The sequence below is a fragment of the Scyliorhinus torazame genome, chromosome 2 (assembly GCF_047496885.1).
Source record: "Scyliorhinus torazame isolate Kashiwa2021f chromosome 2, sScyTor2.1, whole genome shotgun sequence".
NCBI classification, from domain to species: Eukaryota; Metazoa; Chordata; class Chondrichthyes; order Carcharhiniformes; family Scyliorhinidae; genus Scyliorhinus; species Scyliorhinus torazame.
Genome location: NC_092708.1, coordinates 328805678 through 328832776, shown reverse-complemented (window position 1 = coordinate 328832776; position 27099 = coordinate 328805678). Strand labels below are relative to the sequence as shown.

Below are 27099 nucleotides of genomic sequence, written 5' to 3'. Positions count from 1 at the left end.
CCATCTCCAAGTCCACCCAATGCGGGGTGTGGTCCGAAATGGCTATTGCTGAATACTCAGTATCCTCTACTCTCGCTATCAGCGCCCTACTCAAAACAAAAAAGTAGATTCGCGAATAAGCCTTATGGACATGTGAGAAGGATGAAAGTTCCCTAGCCCCCGGCCTTGCAGATCTCCAAGGGTCCACCCCTCCCATCTGGTCCATAAACCCCCTCAGCACTCTAGCCGCCGCCGGCTTCCTACCCGTCCTAGACCTGGAGCGATCCAGTGCCGGATCCAGCACCGCGTTTAAGTCTCCCCCCATTATCAGGCCCCCCACGTCCAAGTCTGGGATCTGACCCAACATACGCCGCATAAAATCTGCATCATCCCAGTTCGGGGCATACACATTGACCAGTACCACCCTCTCTCCCTGCAACTTACCACTTACCATTATGTACCTACCGCCATTATCTGCCACAGTGCTCGACGCCTCGAATGACACCTTCTTTCCCACCAAGATCGCCACCCCTCGATTTTTGGCATCTAGCCCAGAGTGAAACACCTGATCTACCCACCCTTTCATCAATCTTACCTGGTCTGCCACCTTCAGGTGTGTCTCCTGAAGCTTAACCACATCCGCCTTGAGCCCCTTCAGGTGCGCGAACACGTGGGCCCGCTTAACCGGCCCATTCAGTCCCCTTACATTCCAGGTTATCAGCCGGATCAGGGGGCTACCCGCCCCCCTCCCCCGCCGACTAGCCATGACCCCTCCTCGGCCAGCCACACGCCCGCACCCCACACCCGGCCCGTTCCCCACAGCGGCATACCCCCATCTTGACCCCCCCCCCCCTTCCCATTTCGCTCCAGCTCCTCCTTGACCATAGCAGCAGCAACTCTATTCCCCCCCACCCAAACCCACCCCCCCACCCCCCGGGCTAGGACCCATCCTAGCTGATTTACTCCCCCCATTGCACTTCCGCAAGTCAGCTGACTCCTGCTGACCCCGGCCACTCCCGCCTCTCCTTCGACTCCTCCCATGGTGTGGCACACCCTCCTCTCCCGTTCCCCATCCATAGGCTCTCCCTCCTCCCCTTCCATTCTAAGCGCGGGAAACAACCCTCGCTTCCCCGCCCCGACCCCGTCCCCTCCAGTCTTCAGCGCGGGAAAAAGCCCGCGCTTTCCACCTATCCAGCCCCGCCACCTCTGACGCAGCTCCTTTTACAGGCCTAGTCCCCTCACCCCTGACTCGGGTCTCCCCCTCCCCCGCGGGGCCCCATCTCACCGCCGGCCACCACCCCTGTTCTGTTTACCTACCCCCCTCCAAGAGCCCCCCCGACCAACCCAACCAAAACAGTGCCCAACCCGCCCCAGCCACCCTCACCAACCCGAAAGAGAACACAGCGAAAAAGAAACCCGGAGCAATACAAAAGCCCCACCCCACCTCGAGAAAAAAATAAATAAACATAACATATCAACCGCAGTCCCCAATCGCCCGACCCGACCCTCAATCTGTGTCCAACTTCTTGGCCTGAACAAAGGCCCACGCCTCCTCCGGAGACTCAAAATAATGGTGCCGGTCTTTGTAGGTAACCCACAGTCGCGCCGGCTGCAACATGCCAAACTTCACCCCCTTCCTGTGCAGCGCCGCCTTCGCTCGATTGTACCTGGCCCTCCTCTTCGCCACCTCCGAACTCCAGTCCTGATATATTCGAACCTCCGCGTTCTCCCACCTGCTGCTCCTCTCCTTCTTGGCCCACCTGAGCGCACACGCCCGATCGACGAACCGATGGAACCTCACCAGCAATGCCCACGGAGGCTCGTTAGCCTTGGGCTTCCTCGCCAGCACTCTATGGGCCCCTTCCAGCTCCAGGGGCCCCTGGAAGGACCCTGCTCCCATCAGCGAGTTCAACATGGTGACCACATAGGCCCCCACGTCCGGCCCCTCCAGGACGTTTAGAATCCGCAGATTCTACCGCCTCGACCGATTCTCCATCTCCTCGAACCGCTCCTGCCATTTCTTGTGGAGCGCCTCATGCGCCTCCACCTTTACCGCCAGGCCTAAGATCTCATCCTCATTGTCAGAGATCTTTTGTCGAGCCTCGCAGATCTCCACCCCGTGGGCCGTCTGTGTCTCCAGCAGCTTATCAATAGAAGCCTTCATCGGCTCTAGCAGGTCCGTTTTAATCTCTCTGAAGCAGCGCTGGATACCCTCCTGCTGCTCCCCCGCCCACTGCATCCACGCTGCCTGATCTCCGCCCGCTGCCATTTTGTCCTTCTTCCCTCGCACCTTCTTCGGGTCCACCACCACCTTTTTTGTCGCCCTGCTCCTAGTTGAAGCCATATACCGACGGGGAGCTGTTGTAGACTCCTTCCCACACCGGGAAATGTCGAAAAAGTGCCGTTGGGGGCCCTGAAAAGAGCCCAAAAGTCAGTTTTTGCGGGAGCCGCTGAATGTGCGACTTAGCTCCGCATAGCCACAACCGGAAGTCGCGGTGGTCTAACTTAAAGAGGTTGAAACAGGAAGGATGAAAAACAAGCCAAGAAAGATGGTTGCTGGAGATAGGTCGGATGATGATTATGACAAATAGAACATAGAACATTACAGCGCAGTACAGGCCCTTCAGCCCTTGATGTTGCGCCGACCTGTGAAACTACTCTAAAGCCCATCTACTCTATTCCCTTATCGACCATACGTCTATCCAATGACCATTTGAATGCCCTTAGTGTTGGCGAGTCCACTACTGTTGCAGGCAGGGCATTCCACGCCCTTACTACTCTCTGAGTAAAGAACCTACCTCTGACATCTGTCTTATATCTATCTCCCCTCAATTTAAAGCTATGTCCCCTCGTGCTAAACATCATCATCCGAGGAAAAAGGCTCTCACTGTCCACCCTATCCAATCCTCTGATCATCTTGTATGCCTCAATTAAGTCACCTCTTAACCTTCTTCTCTCTATCGAAAACAGCCTCAAGTCCCTCAGCCTTTCCTCATAAGATCTTCCCTCCATTCCAGGCAACATTCTGGTAAATCTCCTCTGCATCCTTTCCAATGCTTCCACATCCTTCCTATAATGCGGCGACCAGAATTGCACGCAATACTCCAAATGCGGCCGCACCAGAGTTTTGTACAGCTGCAACATGACCTCATGGCTCAGAAACTCAATCCCTCTACAAATAAAAGCTAACACACCGTACGCCTTCTTAACAACTCTCTCAACCTGGGTGGCAACTTTCAGGGATCTATGTACATGGACACCGAGATCTCGCTGCTCATCCACACTACCAAGAATCTTACCATTAGCCCAGTACTCTGTCTTCCTGTTATTCCTTCCAAAATGAATCACCTCACACTTTTCTGCATTAAACTCCATTTGCCACCTCTCAGCCCAGCGCTGCAGCTTATCTATGTCCCTCTGTAACTTGTAACATCCTTCCGCACTGTCCACAACTCCACCGACTTTAGTGTCATCTGCAAATTTACTCACCCATCCTTCTACGCCCTCCTCCAGGTCATTTATAAAAATGACAACCAGCAGTGGCCCCAAAACAGATCCTTGTGGTACACCATTAGTAACTGGACTCCAGTCTGAACATTTCCCATCAACCACCACCCTTTGTCTTCTTCCAGCTAGCCAATTTCTGATCCAAACTGCTAAATCACCCTGAATCCCATGCCTCCGTATTTTCTGCAGTAGCCTACCGTGGGGAACCTTATCAAACGCTTTACTGAAATTCATATACACCACATCAACTGCTTTACCCTCATCCACCTGTTTGGTCACCTTCTCAAAGAACTCAATAAGGTTTGTGAGGCACGACCTACCCTTCACAAAACTGTGTTGACTATCTCTAATCAAAGTATTCCTTTCCTGATGATTATACATCCTATCTCTTATAAACCTTTCCAAGATTTTGCCCACAACAGAAGTAAGGCTCACTGGTCTATAGTTACCGGCGTTGTCTCGACCCCTCTTCTTGAACAAGGGGACAACATTTGCTATCCTCCAGTCGTCTGGCACTATTCCTGTAGACAAAGATGACTTAAAGATCAAAGCCAAAGGCTCAGCAATCTCCTCCCTAGCTTCCCAGAGAATCCTCGGATAAATCCCATCCGGCCCAGGGGACTTATCTATTTTTACACTTTCCAGAATTGCTAACACCTCCTCCTGATGAACCTCAAGCCCTTCTAGTCTAGTAGCCTGAATCTCAGTATTCTCCTCGACAACATTTTCTTTTTCCTGTGTGAATACTGATGAAAAATATTCATTTAGCACCTCTCCTATCTCCTCAAACTCCAAGCACAACTTCCCACTACTGTCCTTGACTGGCCCTCCTCTTACCCAAGTCATTAGTTTATTCCTGACATGTCTATAGAAAGCTTTAGGGTTATCCTTGATCCTACCTGCCAAAGACTTCTCATGTCCCTTCCTGGCTCTTCTTAGCTCTCTCTTTAGGTCCTTCCTAGCTTACTTGTAACTCTCGAGCGCCCTAACTGAACCTTCATGTCTCATCTTTACATAAGCCTCCTTCTTCCTCTTGACAAGTGTTTCGACTGCCTTAGTAAACCACGGTTCCCTTGCTCGACCACTTCCTCCCTGCCTGACAGGTACATACTTATCAAGGACACGCAGTAGCTGTTCCTTAAACAAGCTCCATATTTCCATTGTGCCCATCCCCTGCAGTTTTCCTCTCCATCCGATGCATCCTAAGTCTTGCCTCATCGCATCATAATTGCCTTTCCCCCAGATATAACTCTAGCCCTGCGGTATATACCTATCCCTTTCCATCACTAAAGTAAACGTAATCGAATTGTGGTCACTATCACCAAAGTGCTCACCTACCCAGTACCCAAATCCAATATGGCCTCGCCTCTCGTTGGCCTATCTACATACTGTGTCAGGAAACCCTCCTGCACACATTGGACAAAAATGGACCCATCTAAAGTACTCGAATTATAGCGTTTCCAGTCAATATTTGGAAAGTTAAAGTCCCCCATAACAACTATCCTGTTGCTTTCGCTCCTATCCAGAATCATCTTTGCAATCCTTTCCTCTACATCTCTGGAACTTTTCGGAGGCCTATAGAAAACCCCTAACAGGGTGACCTCTCCTTTCCTGTTTCTAACCTCAGCCCATACTACCTCAGTAGACGAGTCCTCATCAAACGTCCTTTCTGCAACCGTAATACTGTCCTTGACTAACAATGCCACCCCTCCCCCTCTTTTACCACCTTCCCTGAGCTTACTGAAATATCTAAGCCCTGGCACCTGCAACAACCATTCCTGTCCCTGCTCTATCCATGTCTCCGAAATGGCCACAACATCGAAGTCCCAGGTACCAACCCATGCCGCAAGTTCACCCACCTTGTTCCGGAGGTGTCACTCTACACCCTAGAACAGATTGGCATTACCAAGTCTCGAGGTAAAAATGGTTTGTGACCGTTAAGAGTGATGACTGCAGAAGGACACCGTCACGTTAATGTGAAGTGTCGGATAGACATTCGTGCTCGGTATTAAATCATGAGCTTCGTAGACCCGTGTAAAGATGCTAAAGATTATCATAGAATTTACAGTGCAGAAGGAGGCCATTCAGCCCATCAAGTCTGCACCGGCTCTTGGAAAGAGCACCCTACCCAAGGTCAACGCCTCCATTCTATCCCCATAACCCAGTAACCCCACCCAACACTAAGGGCAATTTTGGACACTAAGGGCAATTTATCATGGCCAATTCACCTAAAGATGGTGGCTCATTAAATGAAGCATTCAAAGGTAAAGTTGAGGCTTACGGTCAAATTAGTCGAGAGTCCAGTACAAATGGAAGAAAGAGGAACTACAATTCCAGATTGTAAGACATGAAGCAAAATCCCCTCATCTCCACTGAAACAAGTCGAAAGCTTGGTGTGATACCAGATGAGATTTGCAGCATTTCGCAGGACTCAAAAGTAATTTACTACTGAACAGATCTTGACAGACAAGAATCTTGCTCAGATCAAGCATACTACAAAATGAGATGCAACTCTTCAAATGCTGGAAGTAGTGATGAAAGGGTTGCCTGAAACTATCAAGGACACACCTGTTGCTTGCTGGATCGGGATTCCAAAGGTGAAGTGATGGCGGGGACAATTCTACAGGGCCACCTGCCCCAGTCAAGATTCGCGATGGACTGTTGGCAAGAGGGCCAAATCGAGATTCTCGCCAGTCTCCCGGCCTGCAGCGTTTGGCCTGGTCAGGTTCTCGTCCAGGGCAGGCGAGAACATGATTATAGCTCATATACGTGTATTTAAATATAAATATCACCCTCATAGCTGGAAGTCCCGTGGGCACCAATCTCTCCTGGTCCTAACAAGCGGGGCCCAGACGTCATGGACTCTGAGGGGGTGGGTGTAAAAGAGTACCCTCTCTACAATTACCTCCAGGGTGCCAAGGGGGGACCTTCAGGAGAGGTGGGGGTCAGGTGCCTTTCGCAGGGTGGGTGTTGTGTGGCCAGTCTGCCCTCAGTTTAAAATCATTAAACTGTCTTTCAGCATGTCAAGCTGGGGTTCAAAGTCTTCCCTCCAACATATGTTAGAACCCTTTTATGTCTCTCCCAGCATGTCAAGTTCTGAAAGTCTTCCCTTTTAGGTGTTGGAAATCTTTGTAGAGCTTTTTACACAGTCAATTTCATTCCCCATTACTTTTTCAAGCCTCTGGGCATTCTGAGAAACCTAAAAGCTTTGAACTGCATTGTTTACTTTCAATTTCACGGTGTATTTCATGATCCGTTACCTTTTACAAGCCTCTGATCGACAGGTCCATGCTATTTTAAAGGAGGAGGTAGTCTTGTTTTAAAAAAAAAAAAAAATAGCTCTGCACTGTCCATTAACTCTGAAACGTTTCCTCTTTTGAGCAGATGTTGTTTCTAACCAGTTTTTTTTTTTTTTTTTTAAAGAGACCGTGTATTTGTTTCGGGGGTGCTTTCTAGACAGACCAGATGCAACACACCAGTTTCCCCGCTGGCGGTTACGCTTAGTTTTTAATTGGTTGAATCGCGGCTGGCATCTTGTACAAAGGAAATAGAGAGTCATTATCCCCAAAGAGATAAGAAAGGAGATGCTGAGACACATTTATGTAAGCCATCAGCAAATCCAGTCTGAGGAACACAAAAGAAGCACTCTACTGGATAAACATGAGCAATAAGATTTTTTTTTTTTTTAATAAATATTTTATTGAAAATTTTTGGTCAACCAACACAGTACATTGTGCATCCTTTACACAATATTATAACAGCACAAATAACAATGACCTATTTTATATAAGCAAAAAACAAAAAATGAATAAATATTAAATAACAAAAATGAAAACTAGCCCTAATTGGCAACTGCCTTGTCACAAGTTACACCCCCCCCGCCCCCCCCCACCCCTCCCCCCCCCCCCCAAATCCTGGGCCGCCGCTGCTGCCTTCTTTTTCCCCTTCCATCTATCTATCCGCAAGGTATTCGACGAACGGTTGCCACCGCCTGGTGAACCCTTGAGCCGACCCCCTTAGGACGAACTTAATCCGCTCTAGCTTTATAAACCCCGCCATGTCATTTATCCAGGTCTCCACCCCCGGGGGCTTGGCTTCCTTCCACATTAGCAATATCCTGCGCCGGGCTACTAAGGACGCAAAGGCAAAAACATCGGCCTCTCTCGCCTCCTGCACTCCCGGCTCTTGTGCTACCCCAAATATAGCCAACCCCCAGCTTGGTTCGACCCGGACCCCCACTACTTTTGAAAGCACCTTTGTCACCCCCATCCAAAACCCCCGTAGTGCCGGGCATGACCAAAACATATGGGTATGATTCGTTGGGCTTCTCGAGCACCTCGCACACCTATCCTCCACCCCAAAAAATTTACTGAGCCGCGCTCCAGTCATATGCGCCCTGTGTAATACCTTAAACTGAATCAGGCTTAGCCTGGCACACGAGGACGACGAGTTTACCCTACTTAGGGCATCCGCCCACAGCCCCTCCTCGATCTCCTCCCCCAGCTCTTCTTCCCATTTCCCTTTTAGTTCATCTACCATAGTCTCCCCTTTGTCCCTCATTTCCCTATATATATCTGACACCTTACCATCCCCCACCCATGTCTTTGAGATCACTCTGTCCTGCACCTCTTGTGTCGGGAGCTGCGGAAAATCCCTCACCTGTTGCCTCGCAAAAGCCCTCAGTTGCATATACCTGAATGCATTCCCTTGGGGCAACCCATATTTCTCGGTCAGCGCTCCCAGACTCGCGAACTTCCCATCCACAAATAGATCTTTCAGTTGCGTTATTCCTGCTCTTTGCCACATTCCATATCCCCCATCCATTCCCCCCGGGGCAAACCTATGGTTGTTTCTTATCAGGGACCCCCCCAAAGCTCCAGTCTTTCCCCTATGCCGTCTCCACTGTCCCCAAATCTTCAGTGTAGCTACCACCACCGGGCTTGTGGTGTAGTTCCTCGGTGAGAACGGCAATGGGGCTGTCACCATAGCCTGCAGGCTAGTCCCCCTACAGGACGCCCTCTCTAATCTCTTCCACGCCGCTCCCTCCTCCTCTCCCATCCACTTACTCACCATTGAAATATTAGCGGCCCAATAGTACTCACTTAGGCTCGGTAGTGCCAGCCCCCCCCTATCCCTGCTACGCTGTAAGAATCCCTTCCTCACTCTCGGGGTCTTCCCGGCCCAAACAAAACCCATGATGCTCTTTTCAATCCTTTTAAAAAAAGCCTTCGTGATCACCACCGGGAGGCACTGAAACACAAAGAGGAATCTCGGGAGGACCACCATCTTAACCGCCTGCACCCTCCCTGCCATTGACAGGGCTACCATATCCCATCTCTTGAAATCTTCCTCCATCTGTTCCACCAACCGCGTTAAATTTAACCTGTGCAGTGTGCCCCAATTCTTAGCTATCTGGATCCCCAGGTAACGAAAGTCTCTTGTTACCTTCCTCAACGGTAGGTCCTCTATTTCTCTACTCTGCTCCCCAGGATGCACCACAAACAGCTCACTCTTCCCCATGTTCAATTTATACCCTGAAAAATCCCCAAACTCCCCAAGTATCCGCATTATTTCTGGCATCCCCTCCGCCGGATCCGCCACATATAGTAGCAAATCGTCCGCATACAAAGATACCCGGTGTTCTTCTCCTCCCCTAAGTACTCCCCCCCACTTCTTGGAACCCCTCAGCGCTATCGCCAGGGGCTCAATCGCCAGTGCAAACAGTAATGGGGACAGAGGGCATCCCTGCCTTGTCCCTCTATGGAGCCGAAAATATGCCGATCCCCGTCCATTCGTGACCACACTCGCCACTGGGGCCCTATACAATAGCTGCACCCATCTAACATACCCCTCTCCAAAACCAAATCTCCTCAACACCTCCCACAAATAATCCCATTCCACTCTATCAAATGCTTTCTCGGCATCCATCGCCACTACTATCTCTGTTTCACCCTCTGGTGGGGCCATCATCATTACCCCTAACAGCCTCCGTATATTCGTGTTCAGCTGTCTCCCCTTCACAAACCCAGTTTGGTCCTCGTGAACCACCCCCGGGACACATTCCTCTATTCTCATTGCCATTACCTTGGCCAGGACCTTGGCATCCACATTTAGGAGGGAAATTGGTCTGTAGGACCCGCATTGTAGCGGGTCCTTTTCCTTCTTTAAGAGAAGCGATATCGTTGCTTCAGACATAGTCGGGGGCAGTTGTCCCCTTTCCTTTGCCTCATTAAAGGTCCTCGTCAGTACCGGGGCGAGCAAGTCCAAATATTTTCTATAAAATTCGACTGGGAATCCGTCCGGTCCCGGGGCCTTTCCCGTCTGCATGCTCCTAATTCCTTTCACCACTTCTTCTACCTCGATCTGTGCTCCCAGTCCCACCCTTTCCTGCTCTTTCACCTTGGGAATTTCCAGCCGATCCAAAAAGTCCATCATTCTCTCCCTCCCATCCGGGGGTTGAGCTTCATATAATTTTTTATAGAATGTCTTGAACACTTCATTCACTCTCTCCGCTCCCCGCTCCATCTCTCCTTCCTCGTCCCTCACTCCCCCTATTTCCCTCGCTGCTCCCCTTTTCCTCAATTGGTGTGCCAGCAACCTGCTCGCCTTCTCCCCATATTCATACTGTACACCCTGTGCCTTCCTCCATTGTGCCTCTGCAGTGCCTGTAGTCAGCAAGTCAAATTCCACATGCAGCCTTTGCCTTTCCCTGTACAATCCCTCCTCCGGTGCTTCCGCATATTGTCTGTCCACCCTCAAAAGTTCTTGCAGCAACCGCTCCCGTTCCTTACTCTCCTGCTTCCCTTTATGTGCCCTTATTGATATCAGCTCCCCCCTAACCACCGCCTTCAACGCCTCCCAGACCACTCCCACCTGGACCTCCCCATTGTCATTGAGTTCCAAGTACTTTTCAATACATCCCCTCACCCTTAGACACACCCCCTCATCCGCCATTAGTCCCATGTCCATTCTCCAGGGTGGGCGCCCTCCTGTTTCCTCCCCCATCTCCAAGTCCACCCAGTGTGAGGCGTGATCCGAAATGGCTATAGCCGTATACTCCATTCCCCTCACCTTCGGGATCAATGCCCTACCCAGCACGAAAAAGTCTATGCGCGAATAGACTTTATGGACATAGGAGAAAAACGAGAACTCCTTACTGCTAGGTCTACTGAATCTCCACGGGTCCACACCTCCCATCTGCTCCATAAAATCTTTAAGCACCTTGGCTGCTGCCGGCCTCCTTCCAGTCCTGGACTTCGACCTATCCAGCCCTGGTTCCAACACCGTGTTAAAGTCTCCCCCCATTATCAGCTTTCCCGTCTCCAGGTCCGGAATGCGTCCTAGCATCCGCCTCATAAAATTGGCATCATCCCAGTTCGGGGCATACACGTTTACCAAAACCACCGTCTCTCCCTGTAGCTTGCCACTCACCATCACGTATCTGCCCCCGTTATCCGCCACTATAGTCTTTGCCTCGAACATTACCCGCTTCCCCACTAATATAGCCACCCCCCTGTTTTTCGCATCTAGCCCAGAATGGAACACCTGCCCCACCCATCCTTTGCGCAGCCTAACCTGGTCTATCAGTTTCAGGTGCGTTTCCTGTAACATAACCACATCTGCTTTAAGTTTCTTAAGGTGTGCGAGTACCCGTGCCCTCTTTATCGGCCCGTTGAGCCCTCTCACGTTCCACGTGATCAGCCGAGTTGGGGGGCTTCCCACCCCCCCCCCCCTTGCCGATTAGCCATCATCTTTTTCCAGCTTCTCACCCAGTTCCCACGCAGCTGTATCTCCCCCAGGCGGTGCCCCCCCGCCCATCCTCTCCCGTACCCGCTCCCCCCTTTCCCCAGCAGCAGCAACCCAGTAATTCCCCCCTCCCACCCCCCCCGCTAGACCCCCCGCTAGCGTAATTACTCCCCCCATGTTGCTCCCAGAAGTCAGCAAACTCTGGCTGACCTCGGCTTCCCCCCGTGACCACGGCTCGCACCGTGCGACGCCCCCTCCTTCCTGCTTCTCTATTCCCGCCATAATTATCATAGCGCGGGAGCCAAGCCCGCGCTTCTCCCTTGGCCCCGCCCCCCATGGCCAACGCCCCATCTCCTCTCCCTCCCCACATCACCCCCTGTGGGAGAGAGAAAAGTTACCACACCGCAGGATTAGAACATAAAACCCCTCTTCGCCCCCCCCATTCGCCCCACCACTTTGTCCAAACGTTCTTTTTAATAATCCACTCATTCCAGTTTTTCTTCTACAATAAAAGTCCACGCTTCATCCGCCGTCTCAAAGTAGTGGTGCCTCCCTTGATATGTGACCCACAGTCTTGCCGGTTGCAGCATTCCAAATTTTATCTTCCTTTTATGAAGCACCGCCTTGGCCCGATTAAAGCTCGCCCTCCTTCTCGCCACCTCCGCACTCCAGTCTTGATAAACGCGGATCACCGCGTTCTCCCATTTACTGCTCCGGGTTTTCTTCGCCCATCTAAGGACCATTTCTCTATCCTTAAAATGGAGGAATCTCACCACTATGGCTCTGGGAGTTTCTCCTGCTCTCGGTCCTCGCGCCATAACTCGGTATGCTCCCTCCACCTCCAACGGACCCGCCGGGGCCTCCGCTCCCATTAACGAGTGCAGCATCGTGCTCACATATGCCCCGACGTCCGCACCCTCCACACCTTCAGGAAGACCAAGAATCCTCAGGTTGTTCCTCCTTGCGTTGTTTTCCAGTGCCTCCAACCTCTCCACACATCGTTTCTGATGTGCCTCCTGTATCTCCGTCTTCACCACCAGGCCCTGTATATCGTCCTCATTCTCGGCTGCCTTCGCCTTCACGACCCGAAGCTCCCGCTCCTGGGTCTTTTGTTCCTCCTTTAGCCCATCGATCGCCTGTAGTATCGGGGCCAACAGCTCTTTCTTCATTTCCTTTTTTATCTCTTCCACGCAGCATTTCAAGAACTCTTGTTGTTCAGGGCCCCAAGTGAAACTGCCACCTTCCGACGCCATCTTGGTTTTTGCTTGCCTTCCTTGCCGCTGTTCCAAAGGATCCGCTGCAATCCGGCCACTTTCCTCTCCTTTTTCCATCCGTGTCCAGGGGGAATTCCCTTCTGGTTTACCGCACGGTGTTTTTAGCCATTAAAATTGCCGTTGGGGCTCCTATCAAGAGCCCAAAAGTCCGTTTCACCGGGAGCTGCCGAAACGTGCGACTCAGCTGGTCATCGCCGCACCCGGAAGTTGAGCAATAAGATTAAGGACCACATCAGCCAGTGCTGTGTTTGTCAAGCTAAGCAAGCTAAAGAGCTGCTCACCAATAATGACAACCCAGACACCCCATGGATAAAGCCTGGAGTAGACCTTTTCACTGTCACAGGAACAGATTGTCTTGTCACTGTCAACAACCGAGAGTTGGACCACCTGAGGTCAACAACTACCAGTGGAGATCGCAGAATGTCTGAAAGCACACTTCAGTCATTATGGCATTCCTGAATTGGGATGAGTGACAATGGCCCTAATTTCACGAGTGAAGAAATCAGGAGCTTCGCAAATGATTGGGAAATTCAGCACTACACATCATTACCACGCGAACCCCAGTTAAATGGAAAGGCTGAGGCAGAAGGGAAAATTGCCAAGGGACCTCATAAAATCAAGTAGATCCAGCACAGATGTATACAAGGCCACTTTAGAGTGGAGGCATGAACTTAGCCCAGCAATTAATGTCACGTTGTACCCAGATGACTCTTCCATCAGTTAAAAAATTGACTGAACTCAGAAGTACTAATAGGAGTGAGTGATGAAATCAAAGTGAAACAACAGAAAGCCAACTTTCACTTTGATTAAGCTGCCAAAACATTGCCAGAGTTAAGAGCTGGAGAGCTGGTCAGAGTGTAAACATTCAGCAAACTCAACAAAAGTTAGACAATTTGGCAACTTTCAAGCAGTGTAGAGCAGTTGTCACCTCTATCGTACATAGTGGAAGTGAGCAATCAGCTATATCATCGCAAACGCAGATATAGGTGCAACCGGAGGCGCCACACCTTCACAGCAGACAGACAGCTGATGAGGAGGATTCGAATTTGGCAGCTGAATAAGGAACAACCATCCATCCCAGAGGTCAACTGTTCCCCAATGGATCAGCAGCAACATTTACCACAGCATCAACACCTACCACTGTAAAAACATTGCCTGGAGAGGCACAATCACCCCAGGAATCAACAAACACAGCCAACAATTCGCATACGGTACCACTGAAAGATCTGAAAGCTTCAAAGATTGTCTGCACAAGGACAGACGAGAATGAAATAGGTCTTTGTTCATGGATGATGATTTTCTTTATGGACCATGTACGTGGGTAAAATGATCCAAAATGATCCTTTTTATGTTTGGACAAATACCTTTGTATGCTATGGCTTGTTATACTCATGTGGCCTCTGATGTTAAAAAAAGCTTTTAGGGCAGTAGTCACTTTTGACACATGGAACATTAGCCATCGTTCTTCTTCATGTCACCTTTCATTCTTTTGTTATTCACCTTAAATTTGAGACCTCTGTGTTTTTGATCCTTCCACCAATGGAACTATTTCTCCCCATCTACACTGTCTCGATGGTCGATTCTGAATGCCTCTATCAAATCTCCTCTCAAACTTAAGGGGAACAATGTCAGCTTGTCCAATAAACCAACATAACTGGAGTTCCTTATCCCTGAAACCATACATGTAAATCTTTTCTGCAACCTCTCTAAAACCTTTACATCCTTCAGTGCAGTGCCCCAAATTGGAGACAATACCACAGTTGAGTATGTCAGGGAGGACTCTCCGATTTACTTCAAAATAAGGGGCACATATAAATTTATTAGCAACAATTATAAAAGACTGCTAACATTTTTATAGTTAATATTTCAGCCTTTGCAAAGACTCTGTGTTACAATCACCCTGACACAAAGAAAATTAAAATGGAAACTAGTGATAATATAGTAAATCTGCCGATGCCTGCGAATGTTACGGTTTTCAATTCTGAAAATAGTCAAGACAAATAATGAAGCAGCTTTGTAGAATGTAAGAGGGGATGGGTGGGGGGAGAACAAATGTATAGGAAAGGAAGATAACAAATACTTTAATTACACTGCATAACAGAATTGATTGAATCAATGCAAAACTCTTAACAGAACAACAGAAACCTGTACGGAGGAATGAATCAACTGAAGCAATTAACAGGAATCAAAAGAACAAAAGTGTAATCAGCTGAGATGCTGAAAAGCCACGGTCAAAGTCCAACAAGAAAAAGGGGAGGAAGAGAAAAAAAAAGCTAAAATAAAACAGACCAACGCTGCAGGGGAGATATCCAGTCTTAAAACGTGGAGTCTTAAAAATAACAAATGACCTTGAAAGGTATGATTCCATACACAAAATATAAAGAATGGGTAATAGATCAAAGAAGGGTGGCTGGAAAATTCCCCAAGCTTAGCATAATTTTCATTTTTATTGCCAAAGAATAAAGCTCCTCTATCCTCACCAGTCTGCATAATTCACAGCAGCAGTAAAACAAACAAAAGAGTCAATGCGGCCCCCATGAAAGAAGAAGAATGTAAGAACAGGCATCAGGGCCATTTTCATATTGTGAGAAAGGAACATTTCTGTATGTCATGACAGGCCGTGATCAAGCCAAAAGAGAAACGGTAACCGGCCAGGAAAAGAAAACAGCTATAACCCAATAGGTTAGAATATTGTCAAATTGATTCAGCTTGTAGCTCCCTCACTTCAATGTCAGAATATTGTTACGAGACCCACACCAGGACTTGAGATGCTGTCCTTTGGATGAGATGTTAAACTAACATCCAACCTGTGTGTGTCCAGCGGGTGAACCCATGGCACTTTTTAAAAAAAGAGCAAGAAGTCTTGGCCAATTCATTCTCTGTTCAACGGATACCATCGATTGCCATTGTGGATGTTGCTGCAGAGAATCGACAGCCTGTTTTGCACTCTACATCATTTTCTTTCCTGTGGACTTCATTATCGATTTGCTATTACTACTTTGTGCTGTTGCTCAAGCCAAAATTATATTTCAATAAAATGTTAGGTTATTTAACTTGACATATTACATCGTAAGAATATTACCTCACCCATTTACTTCAGTCTCAGTCAGGCAGACTCAGCATTTAGTTTTATTTTCCAGGACTCTGGACTATCTAGTTAAAACATAGGGCGGGATTTTCTGGCGCTCTGGTGGCATGTTTCCTGGCGACGGAGGCAACTGGCTGTCGATGGGATCCTCTGGTCTCGCCGATTTCTACGTTGTTTTGCCTGGCTTGCCCGTCCCGCTGCTGGGAAACCCGTCGGGGGGGGGGGGGGGGGTCACCTTTGGTGGGACCAGAAGATCCCGCTGGCGGGAAGGGCCAGAAAATCCTGCCGATAGACAGGGGCACTGTGCATTTCAGAGCAGTCCAACAGAACTCTACAAATGTGAACGCATCCAGGATGAAACCAAAACAAAAGCAGCATGTATTCCAATGTCAGGCTGGACGTGGTGTGTGGCACTCTGTTTGGTTACAGAATAAATTTCATATTCAGCATAACTGTGAAAGCAAACTTGCAGCCAGCTGCTCATGCAGCTTACATGCAAACTGGGAGGTGCAGAGCTCCTGGGAAAGAGCAGCCAAACCAGTGGAACCAGTGGTAGAACATAATGAAGCTGCATGACACAAATAACCTCAATACAGATAGAGTACAGTAGTCTCAGTGCAGTTTGCAGCCAGTAATGTCACTGAACACCATAGCAACTAATTGCTTAAACAGCTCTGTTGCTAATTGTTCAAACAAATTGTTTTGCAACAGTCCAAACACTCATCAAATTTCACCCAAGAAGAGCTTCCAGCTGTTATTTGTCTCTATTTCAGACAACTGCAGTGGTGCAACCTTATAGGCGGCATACCCCTGCCTGGTCTCTGCAAAAAAGCTTGCTAAAACACATATTTGGACAAAGCATTATTGATTTTGTGTTAACCCTCACAAGTACCACGGGGGAGGGAGGGGGGGGGGGGGGGGAGAGAGACAGCTGACTGATCTCCCACTGAGCTTCGTACAATACAAGTTTCTGTGGTGAGCGGGTGGAGGCCTGCCCAGCTAGAGCTTGTTAGCGTGACTTTTAAACGTAGCTCCCAGACCCCGACAGTCCTGGGCTGGGATGTTTGTTTTGTGAGCCGCTGTAGTGGCTTTATTTTCAGTTTAAAATAAACCAGTTTGGACCTTCATTCCGCACCTTCTGGAATTATTACAGGTTTCAAGCCCAATTTTCTATCTAATACACTCCATATGTAACTATCTATATTTTATTAAAATCTACATCTGTATGCAGTTTCTAATGTCAAATTTTGAAAAATCTTTCCCTTCCCCATTATAAATTCCTTTAAACTGAATTTTGCCTATGTAAACGTGTCACAAATATTGTACAATCAGGTGGCTCTGGAAGTTTCTCAGCTGTCTTCCAGCTTAATCAGCTGGTAACAATTACCCTTTTACTTCTCCCCCACTCCACAATCTTTTCCCAAAATTAAATCTCAATTCTCCCCTAGGCTCTTACTGCCATTCAGCCTCCGAATCCCTTTCGTTCACAAATTAAAAATAAAAACTGTGCTTCCCTCAGCTCGCTTCATGCCCTCTTCACCCACTCTTGGGCCTCCAGGCATAGTCCATTGAAATTAAAAAGTACATCTTCTTCCAGCCTCCCTCATCAGCTGTCTTGCAGTTCAACCAAGATTTCACAGCCCAACTCATGCAGCTGCTTCTAGTGTTTTTAAAAAAAAATGTATTCATGGGATATGGGTATCGCTGGCTAGGTCAGCATTTATTTCTCATCCCTAATTACCCACAAGAAGGTGGTGGTGAGCCCCCTTCTTAAACCGCTGCAGTCCATGTAACGTAGATGCAGTCACAGTGCTGTTAGGGAGTTCCAGGGCTTTGACCCAATGACAGTGAAGGAATGACAATATCATTCTAGTTAGGATGGTGTGTAGCTTGGAGTGGAACTTGCAAGTGGTGGTGTTCGCTTGCATCTGCTGCCCTTGTCCTTCTAGGTAGTAGAAGTTGAGGGTTTGGAAATTGCTGTCAAAGGAGCCTTGGTGAGTTGCTGCAGTGCATCTTGTAGGTGGCATACACTGCAGCCACTGTGCATTGGTGGAGGGAGTAAATGTTTAAGGGGTAGATGGGGTGCCAATCAAGTGGGCGGCTCTGTCCTGGATGGTGTCGAGATTCTTGGGTGTTGTTGAGCTGCACTCATCCACAATCATTACTCTGTTCCCTTGGCAGCCATTTTAGTAGCGATCTCTCTATCTTTAATAAAACACCAAGTTGCTTTAATTCAATGCAAATCTCTTTCATCAAAATGTATTCACATTGCCTTGTTCTCTTGCTGTGATGTCAAGGCCTACTCATGATTTTACTCCCTCTCCAGATGCTCTGCTTTGATCTTTTAGGCCCAGTTGGTTGTGGCCTGATTGAAGGTATCTTTCTGAGCTAGTTCTATGGTGAAGACTGCTTGCATTTTGTAAAAAAAATTCTTACGTCCTCAATTAAAGTGTTGTCAGTTTGTATCATACCCATAAGCCATCTGCGAAGTTTGAACTCACTTTTAACACGTCAAATTGTGACACAGCATTTGATTTTCTGGGGGAGGGCGGGAGAGAGACGGAGAACAAACAAATAAGAAGGAAAATCAAAGTGAATAAAAGGTTAAAACTAAGACTTTAAAGTGAAAATCTTTACTTTGAGATTGCCACACACTGGTTGTTCTCCCCAGATGAGGGACATTTCCACCTTATGCAAAGTTCTGAGACAGATTTTGTTTTTGATTCCAGACACCATAAATAAGTAACATAATATAAGTTTGTACACTAAATTAAATGTACACACTTGTTCCAATTATCTCCTTTCCTCCAACTCAACTTCACTTAGTCTTGGCTCCTTGTGTGTAATATCATGGACAAAAACAATGTCCAGAAATTTGCCTGCACCCAAAAGCAAAGTTTAAATTAACTGGAATTTTCCTCAAAAAACAACTGGATTAACAACACAAACAATTTCAGCCCACCTCAATATTATCCCCGGAAGGAGCATTTTCAGGTCGTGTTCCATCAGCTGAAGATTCTGTGACTTTGACTTCCATTGAATCCTGAAATTCTGGCGCTGTTCTTCGCCCATATCGTTTCCCATCTTTGACATATTTTGGCTGTACTTCTGTAGAATCTGCGGACATACAATGCACTGTAGTCAGCCTAACCATTTAAAATTGCATTAGCTTCAGAGGTTTTCAACTAGCTCACCAAATTTATCCAGTAAAATTTACGAAATCACTGCCTGCACTGACTTAGATAATCAGTGCTATAATAAGAAGGATACAATTGTCATTCCCGATCACTATGGAATGCCTTCTATTGAAAATGCATGTATAAACTTCGGGCGAGGGCAGATTGTAATTGTAAAGGTTTAGAATGAGGAAAGAATCCAACTACGGTTCTGACACAACACCGTTTAATAATTGTAGAATTATAGTTAATTGTGTAACTTAAATATCATGTACGAATATGGAATTATTGCTAATGAGAGTTATCCGTTACTCCCATTTCTTTGTACATTTGAGATGGCTTTAACCTGGGCCAAGATTTTCCATTGCCAGTCCGCCCCACTCTGCTGCTAGCGTGGGCGGAGAATTCACTGGTGGCAGGATTCTTTACTCCCACCACTCGCCAATGGGATTTCCCCTTGAAACCAGCCCATGTCACCGGGAAACCCACAGGCGGGAGTGTGCTGCTGGCAAGACCAGAGAACCTTGCCACCAGCGAACGGTCAGAGAATCCCACCATTGATATGTTCTATAAACTGTACTTAGTTCAACAGGGCACCATGTACTTCTTTTTGCTATAGTAACAAGAGCTTGTATCTGTATGGCGCCTTCAGTGTAGTGAACAGTCTCAAGGTGCTTCTTAAGAGCATACACAAAACTTGATACCAAACCACATTAGGAATTAGTAGAGCAGATGACTAAAAGTGTGATCAAAGTGGTAGGTAATGTCTTGAAGGAAAGTGAGAGGCTGAGAGGTTTAGGGAACAAATTCCAGTGGCAAGGCCTTGGCAGGTGAAAACGCGGCTGGCATGGTGGAGCGATTAAAATCAGGGTTGCTCACAATTGCCTAGAATTGGAGGAGTGCATATATCTCGGAGGGTTGTAGGACTGGAGGGGATGACATAGATAGGGAGGGCTGAGGCCATGCAGAGATTTGAAAACGGAAAACAATTTTAAAATAGACGCACTGCTCAGCTATGAACCAATGTAAGACAGCGAGCACAGGGGTGATAGGTGGTCCTGGCTCGTTAACTTTAGGGCTCAGAGTGGAAGCTACCCTGATCCTCCTGGTCTACAAGCAATGCTAAAAAGCACTAACTGTTGAATCAAGCTGTTCTCATCTCATTGGAGTTACTGGGTTCTCTCAGCTCTGGGCAACTCGACCCTCAGCAGTTAAATAGGAACAGGAGTAGGCCATTCAGCCCCTCAGGACAAGCCTGTCCCACCATTCAATGAGATAATGGCTGATCGGTGACCATGTAAAAGACTATTAAAATCTGGGGCACATAGCCTCATTAACATGTTTAAAGAACTGATCCATCTCCGTTAAACCATCAGTTGGTACATTTGTGATGGATTAGTTTCGGATTTAAGATTTTACAGAATTCAACCCAACTCTCTCTGAGTGCGTGTCTGCCGCCCCCACCATTGTGTCAAACTGGAGTCATCTGTAGATCAGACCTGACAAGTCCTCCCTGAAGGACATTTGTAACCGATTTAATCTAGCTACTTGCATGTTAATTCCTCCAATGTTAGCCCACAAATCATCACGTCCATTGAATTCAATATGACTTTCAGTTTCTAAGCACCTTAGGGCAGGCATCATGAATTTAAATTAATGAACTGCCCAGTTTAAAGTCTTCCTCTGCCTCCTTCCATGAATGCTGCACTGGGACAGTTTTTTGTAGCACCATTATTTATTCTGCGATGACAGCACCATCTCCCCACTGTACCAGTCTCAGCCTAAGGTTACATTACTATGCTGCACAATTGTAGTAATTATAGGCTGGCACGTATGAATGTCCATAGGGTCGTTGCTATCATTTTACAGTCTTCTCCGATTTGGAATCCTACAAGAATGACCAGAGATACTTAATAATAAGCCTAAACACATATGGACCTTCTTTGCTGGGGCTGGATGCTCTCATGCCCACTGCTGGGACTAGAGCGCGGTTGGTCTTTCTAATGGCTGGCAGCTCTCAAAGGTGGGATGTTCTCCCCGGATGGGGGCAAAAAGCCTGCCTCCAGCGAATGAATGCTCCTCAGAGAATGAAATGACCATGGGGCAGCCATCAGGAGTGGCAGCGGGTTTCCTGCTGACTGTTTATGACGATGGAACAGGAAACCCCACCATCTGTTAAATTCTGCCCATTGTCTTTCTTGAACCCAATCATAATAGTCACCGAGCAATGGATATGGCGATGTGTTTTTATTTTCAGTCAATATGCAATGCAGTAACAAACCTCAGAATTTCCATATCCAGTACTATATCAGGAACCTGCTTTCCACGTTATGAAAAATCTACATAAGGAAGCTTGATTTGTGGCAGCCCCCTTGATGTTTTAGACATTCATGTCCCATGCTGCAGGTCATGCTTACTCTTCACTATTTGAGGAATCTAGGTTTTCAGGTAAGGGGCTTCAGCAAACCGGGTACTAACTGTGAGAATGACTTCCTCGCTAGCATTCTCAACCTGTATACACCAGAGCTCCCTCTCCTTATAGCCACTCCTCTTTTTTTGCCACTGATTCACCTCATAGCTTGCTCCTGGACCCTGCGGATGGAATAGAGGAATCCCTCAATTGCATGCCTAGGAGTTCTGAACCAAAAAGGAGGAGGATTTGGAAACACCATGTACATCACAAGTGTAACCCATATTGCGATGTTAAATTTAATGAACACAGAAAGTAAGACCTATCCTTTCTCAGTACGATCCTGGAGGATTGTGCTCAAGCTAAAATTAGCTCCGCCTGAAATGAATTGATAACTGAGTCAGCCATTCCTTATAGTTTCCACTCTAGGCCATGCAAGTTATAACATGGTACTTTGGGGTACTGACCACCATGTCCCATTGTCCAAGAGGTTACATAGAATACACTAGATCCCTAGTTAATTCTGCCAGCAGCACATACATATCAACAAAAGGAGTGTTTCTATATTCAGAACTGCGCCGAAGACTGTCCCAAACAATGCCAGTCGTGGATGAAGTCAGCAAATAAATATGTTTAACCTCTCCCTTCCTGCGATAATGGTAAATATATGCCCCTTTCTAATATATCCATTACTCACGCAAATCTCTTTTTAAATTTCAAATACTTTCATTTGATGTTTCACTAAATTCCTCTGTCCCAGTGATTACATCCCTAGTTTCCTACATGGTACCTTAACCATGACACCAATATCATTTCTACATCCTCCAATATTCTTTATAAAATATTAATTAGGTATCTATTAATAAAGTGGATTCTGGATAAATGTGGGATCAAAGAACTTGCTCCAAGCTGCCATTTTTACTCTCTCCTTTCATATGCATACTCCGATGCAATTAATTGACCGAGACACGTTAGGATTCAGCTTTATCTGCAGTGAAACATCCTCCCTTGGGGCTGAAGTTATGGTCTAAGGCAGGTTCAAGCTTGGCTATCAAAGTATTCCTGTGATTGCCCTCGAGGTGCTTCAGAAAGGAACCAAAACACTGGCCGCTTACATCAAAAGACTGCATTTTGAGGTGGTGGAGGAACCCCCCCGTTACAGCTTAGGAGAACAGCAGACAAAGGTGTGACTTTACAGAAAGGTATGAAAAATCATATTCAGCAGAGGAAAGGGAAAACGTGACCGTAAGATAATCCATGGCAACATAACAAGGGGCACAGATTCAAACTAGATTAAGACAAATTTAGATCTAACATGAAGCAGTTCCTCAAACAAAGAGTCGTCAACACACGAAATAGATTTCTGTCTAGGTTGAAGAGCAAAACTGGAATAATTTAAGAAACAGTTAGGAATGATGATTAAATGGGTTGGATCTAAAGGGTCTTTCTGATGAATAACTTAAAATGGGCCACATCATTTTTTTTAACCCATAAATATGTTTTGAAGCAAAAGAATGCTGTTTAGGACCATTCATTGTAAATTCTAAGATTAGAATACTTGTTAGATTAGAATGTTTGTGATTAAATGGACTTCTACTTTAATAAAAAAATTGCCCCTTTGTTCAGCAGAATCACACTGTTCTCCCCTTGGTGTTAGAATTAAGATAGTCAGGTGGTAAATGATGGGACATTGTAGCCTAGCCTTTATACACATACAAGCTTTTATTGACAAAGGCACACATAGCATATTATACCAACAACCCCTCTCTGTCTGCTCCTATATATATGAACAGTTAATCTTCAATTAATACCCACTACCCGAGTAGACGTAACACTTCACATTCGCTGGGGCAGCTGCTGGAGAGTGTGATGGAGCAGGCCTCAGGTAGTCGGAGGAGTATGTCAGAAGTGGTCGAGGAGTGATGAGCCTCTGTTATGACACCCTGGGCTAGTGCACGGTGTCATGATAGGAAGATATTGTCATAATATACACCATGGTGCAGATACACACACACTGATGGACACACAGCGGGACCAATCAACACACACAACACCGCAGCCAATCACCAGTTAGAGCACACGCACTATAAAGACAGAGGGCATCAGAGTTCCAGCTCATTCGAGCTGCAGCCTCCTAGTAGGACAGAGCTTACAGCTTGCAGCACAGATCTTCACCATGTGCTGAGTGCATGGACTGGTTAGGACAAGGCATAGGTCTTTAGTTCAATCTAATATCGTGTTAGCCCACAGTGAAAGCATGTTCAACAGTTTCTGACTTAATAAAATAGTGTTCCATTATTTTAAGTGTTGGTGGCCTGTATGTGTTCCACGGATCCAGAGCACCCAACACATCAGATATTAGGAACTTGGGTCCAGAAATAAAAGATATAGCAGGCAATTTAGGGGTTAAACAAAATGAAAGTAATTACTGTTAGCAGCAGAATCAGAGGGATACGCCCACAGCCTGAGTTACCTTGTCCCTTTGAGACTTAACCTCATTAGTGGGAATACACAGGATGCTCCGGTTCAGCCAGGGTGATCCACCCAAGATCCATTGTCATTCGGACGAGCCATTAGCCCATCACAGAGTCTGATGATCTATTTGCCATGGAAGATTAGTTGCATATAAATTGCATAGCTCTGTTCTTTTGTATAAACAGGAGTGGGTAATAAGCCAAGATAATAGGTTCAAGAACAAAGACAGAATAAACAGTTCACTTTAAAGACTATAATGATGTGGGACAAGCCTGCAGTACTTGCGGGAAATGGAAGAAGTGCAAAACAAACTCACTGGAGTCCCCAGATTCAGAAAACTTGTTGCCAACCAGAAAGGCTTCGAGAAGAGTTGTGTGTGCACCAGTGGCCACCGTGTGGGCCAAGTGCACATTCAAAACACTTCCAGATGCCTTTCCGGCTGACGACAGGAGTTACAGAGTTACAGCATTTGACATTTGAAAAAAAGTCGAACCAGCTGCTTTGTTACATTGATTGAACGACACCCCCTGATTTGAAATGGAATTGAGCAGCTCCTGTTCCAACAGGTGTTCCATTCAGCTGAGAATTAATGACAATTTCAAGAAGCTATAATAAAAGATTGTCCCATTGGTCTGTTTTCTAGTGTGTTGACACAGTTAAATAGGTTACAAGTATTATAAAAAGTTTTTTGCATATTTTTCAGTATCAATGATATGGAAGCTTATGCTTGATGGCGTGAGGTTTATTTTCTTTGCAAAGGCATGTAAAATCATTTCCAACGATATTGCATTGAATCAGAGGACTGTACATAGTGCAAGTGCATGTGGGTGAGTGAGTGCATCGGAGTGAGTGGCTGAGCAGGATATTTAAAAAAATATAGAAAGGTTTTCCTTTTTACAACAATAAAACATTATAAATAACAGTGGCCGTTTTAACAAATAAATAAATAATATATAAACTAAATGGCAACTGCCATAACAAAAATAATAACTCTCCAAAAATAAAATCAAACAATCCATTATACATAACCTAGTACAAATATCTATACAAAAACACCCCTGAGGACCCACCCTTCCTTCCACATAAGCAATATCCTTCGCTGGGCTACTAGGGACGCAAAGGCCAAGACATCAGCCTCTTTCGCCTCCTGCACTCCCGGCTCTTCTGCAACCCCGAATATAGCCAACCCCCAGCCTGGCTCGACCCGGACCCCCACCACCTTCGCCACCCCCACCTAGAACCCCTGCAGTGCCGGACATGACCAAAACATGTGGGTGTGGTTTGCTGGGCTTCTCGAGCATCTCCCACACCTATCCTCTACCCCGAAAAATTTACTGAGCCTTGCTCCGGTCATATGCGCCCTGTGTAAAACCTTGAATTGTATCAGGCTTAGCCTGGCGCACGAGGACGACGAGTTTACCCTACGTAGGGCATCAGCCCGCAGCCCCTCCTCAATCTCTTCCCCCAGCTCTTCTTCCCATTTCCCCTTCAGCTCATCCACCATGATCTCCCCCTCGTCCCTTATTTCCCTGTATATATCCAACACCCTACCATCCCCCACCCATGTCCCTGAGATCACTCTATCCTGAATCTCCTGCGTCGGGAGCTGCGGGAATTCTCTCACCTGCTGCCTCGCAAAAGCCCTCAGTTGCATGTATCGAAATTCATTCCCTTGGGGCAACCCATATTTTTCCGCCAGCGCTCCCAGACTCGCAAACGTCCCGTTTACGAACAGATCTCTCAGTTGCACAACCCCAGCTCTCTGCCATGCTCCAAATCCCCCATCCATTCTCCCCTCCTCACTCTCGGGGTTTTCCCGGCCCACACAAAACTCATGACACTTTTCTCAATTTTCTTGAAGAAAGCCTTCGTGACCATCACCGGAAGGCACTGAAACACAAAAAGGAATCTCGGGAGGACTACCATTTTGACCGCCTGCACCCTACCCACCAGTGACAGGGGCACCATGTCCCATCTCTTAAAACCCTCCTCCATCTGTTCCACCAATCTTGTTAAATTAAGCCTATGTAAGGTTCCCCAACTCCTGGCTATCTGAATCCCTAAGTACTGGAAATATCTTGTTACCTTCCTCAGCGGTAAGTCATCTATTCCCCTGCTCTGCTCCCCCGGATGCACCACAAACAACTCACTCTTCCCCATATTCAATTTGTACCCCGAAAATTCCCCAAACTCCCTGAGTGTCTGCATTATCTCAGGCATCCCCTCCACTGGGTCCGCAACATACAGCAATAAATCATCTGCATACAAAGATACCCGGTGTTCTTCTCCTCCCCGGAGTACTCCCCTCCACTTCCTGGAGCCCCTTAGTGCTATGGCCAGGGGCTCAATTGCCAATGCAAACAGTAACGGAGACAGGGGACACCCCTGCCTCGTCCCTCTATGAAGACGGAAGTAGTCAGACCTCTGTCTGTTCGTGACCACGCTCGCCACCGGGGCCCTATACAGCAGCTGTACCCATCCAATAAACCCTTCTCCAAAACCAAATCTCCTCAGCACCTCCCACAGATAATCCCATTCCACTCTGTCGAATGCTTTCTCGGCGTCCATCGCCACCACTATCTCCGCCTCCCCCTCTGGTTGGGGCATCATCATTACCCCTAGCAACCTCCGTATGTTCGTGTTCAGCTGTCTCCCCTTAACGAACCCAGTTTGATCCTCGTGGACCACCCCCGGGACACAGTCCTCTATCCTCGTCGCCATCACCTTGGCCAGGAGCTTCGCATCTACATTTAAAAGGGAAATGGGCCTGTAGGACCCACACTGCAGCGGGTCTTTTTCCTTCTTCAAAAGGAGCGATATTGTTGTCTCCGACATAGTCGGGGGCAGCTGCCCCCTTTCCCTGGCCTCATTAAAGGTTCTCGTCAAAAGCGGGGCCAGTAGGTCCATATATTTCCTATAAAATTCCACCGGGAATCCGTCCGGTCCCAGGGCCTTCCCCGCCTGCATGCTCCCAATCCCTTTTACCACCTCCTCCATCTCAATCTGTGCTCCCAGTCCCGCCCTCTCCTGCTCCTCCACCTTAGGGAAGTCCAGCTGATCCAAGAAACACATCATTCCCTCCTTCCCTTCCGGGGGCTGAGCCTTATATAACCTCTCATAAAATGCCTTGAACACTCCGTTCACTCTCTCCGCTCCCCGTTCCATCTCTCCCTCATCATCTCTCACCCCACATATCTCCCTCGCTGCTCCCCTCTTCCTCAATTGGTGGGCCAGTAGCCGATTCGCCTTCTCTCCATACTCATACTGTACACCCTGTGCCCTCCTCCACTGTGCCTCTGCCTTACCAGTGGTCAGCAGGTCAAATTCCACATGTAGCCTTTGTCTTTCCCTGTACAGTCCCTCCTCCGGTGCCTCCGCATATTGCCTGTCCACCCTCAAAAGTTCTTTCAACAATCGCTCCCTTTCTTTACCCTCTTGCTTCCC

At 47.4% G+C, this 27099-nt stretch overlaps 1 protein-coding gene across 3 annotated transcripts in view; it reads right to left on the bottom strand.

The window, feature by feature from the left end:
- Positions 1-27099, bottom strand: part of nin (ninein (GSK3B interacting protein)) — a 205002-nt gene that overhangs the window by 108637 nt on the left and 69266 nt on the right. For all 3 annotated transcript variants that reach the window (XM_072489779.1, XM_072489781.1, XM_072489778.1), the window contains exon 4: positions 18557-18711. In XM_072489779.1, coding sequence (XP_072345880.1) covers positions 18557-18711 — 155 coding nt within the window. The remainder of the gene's footprint in view (positions 1-18556; positions 18712-27099) is intronic.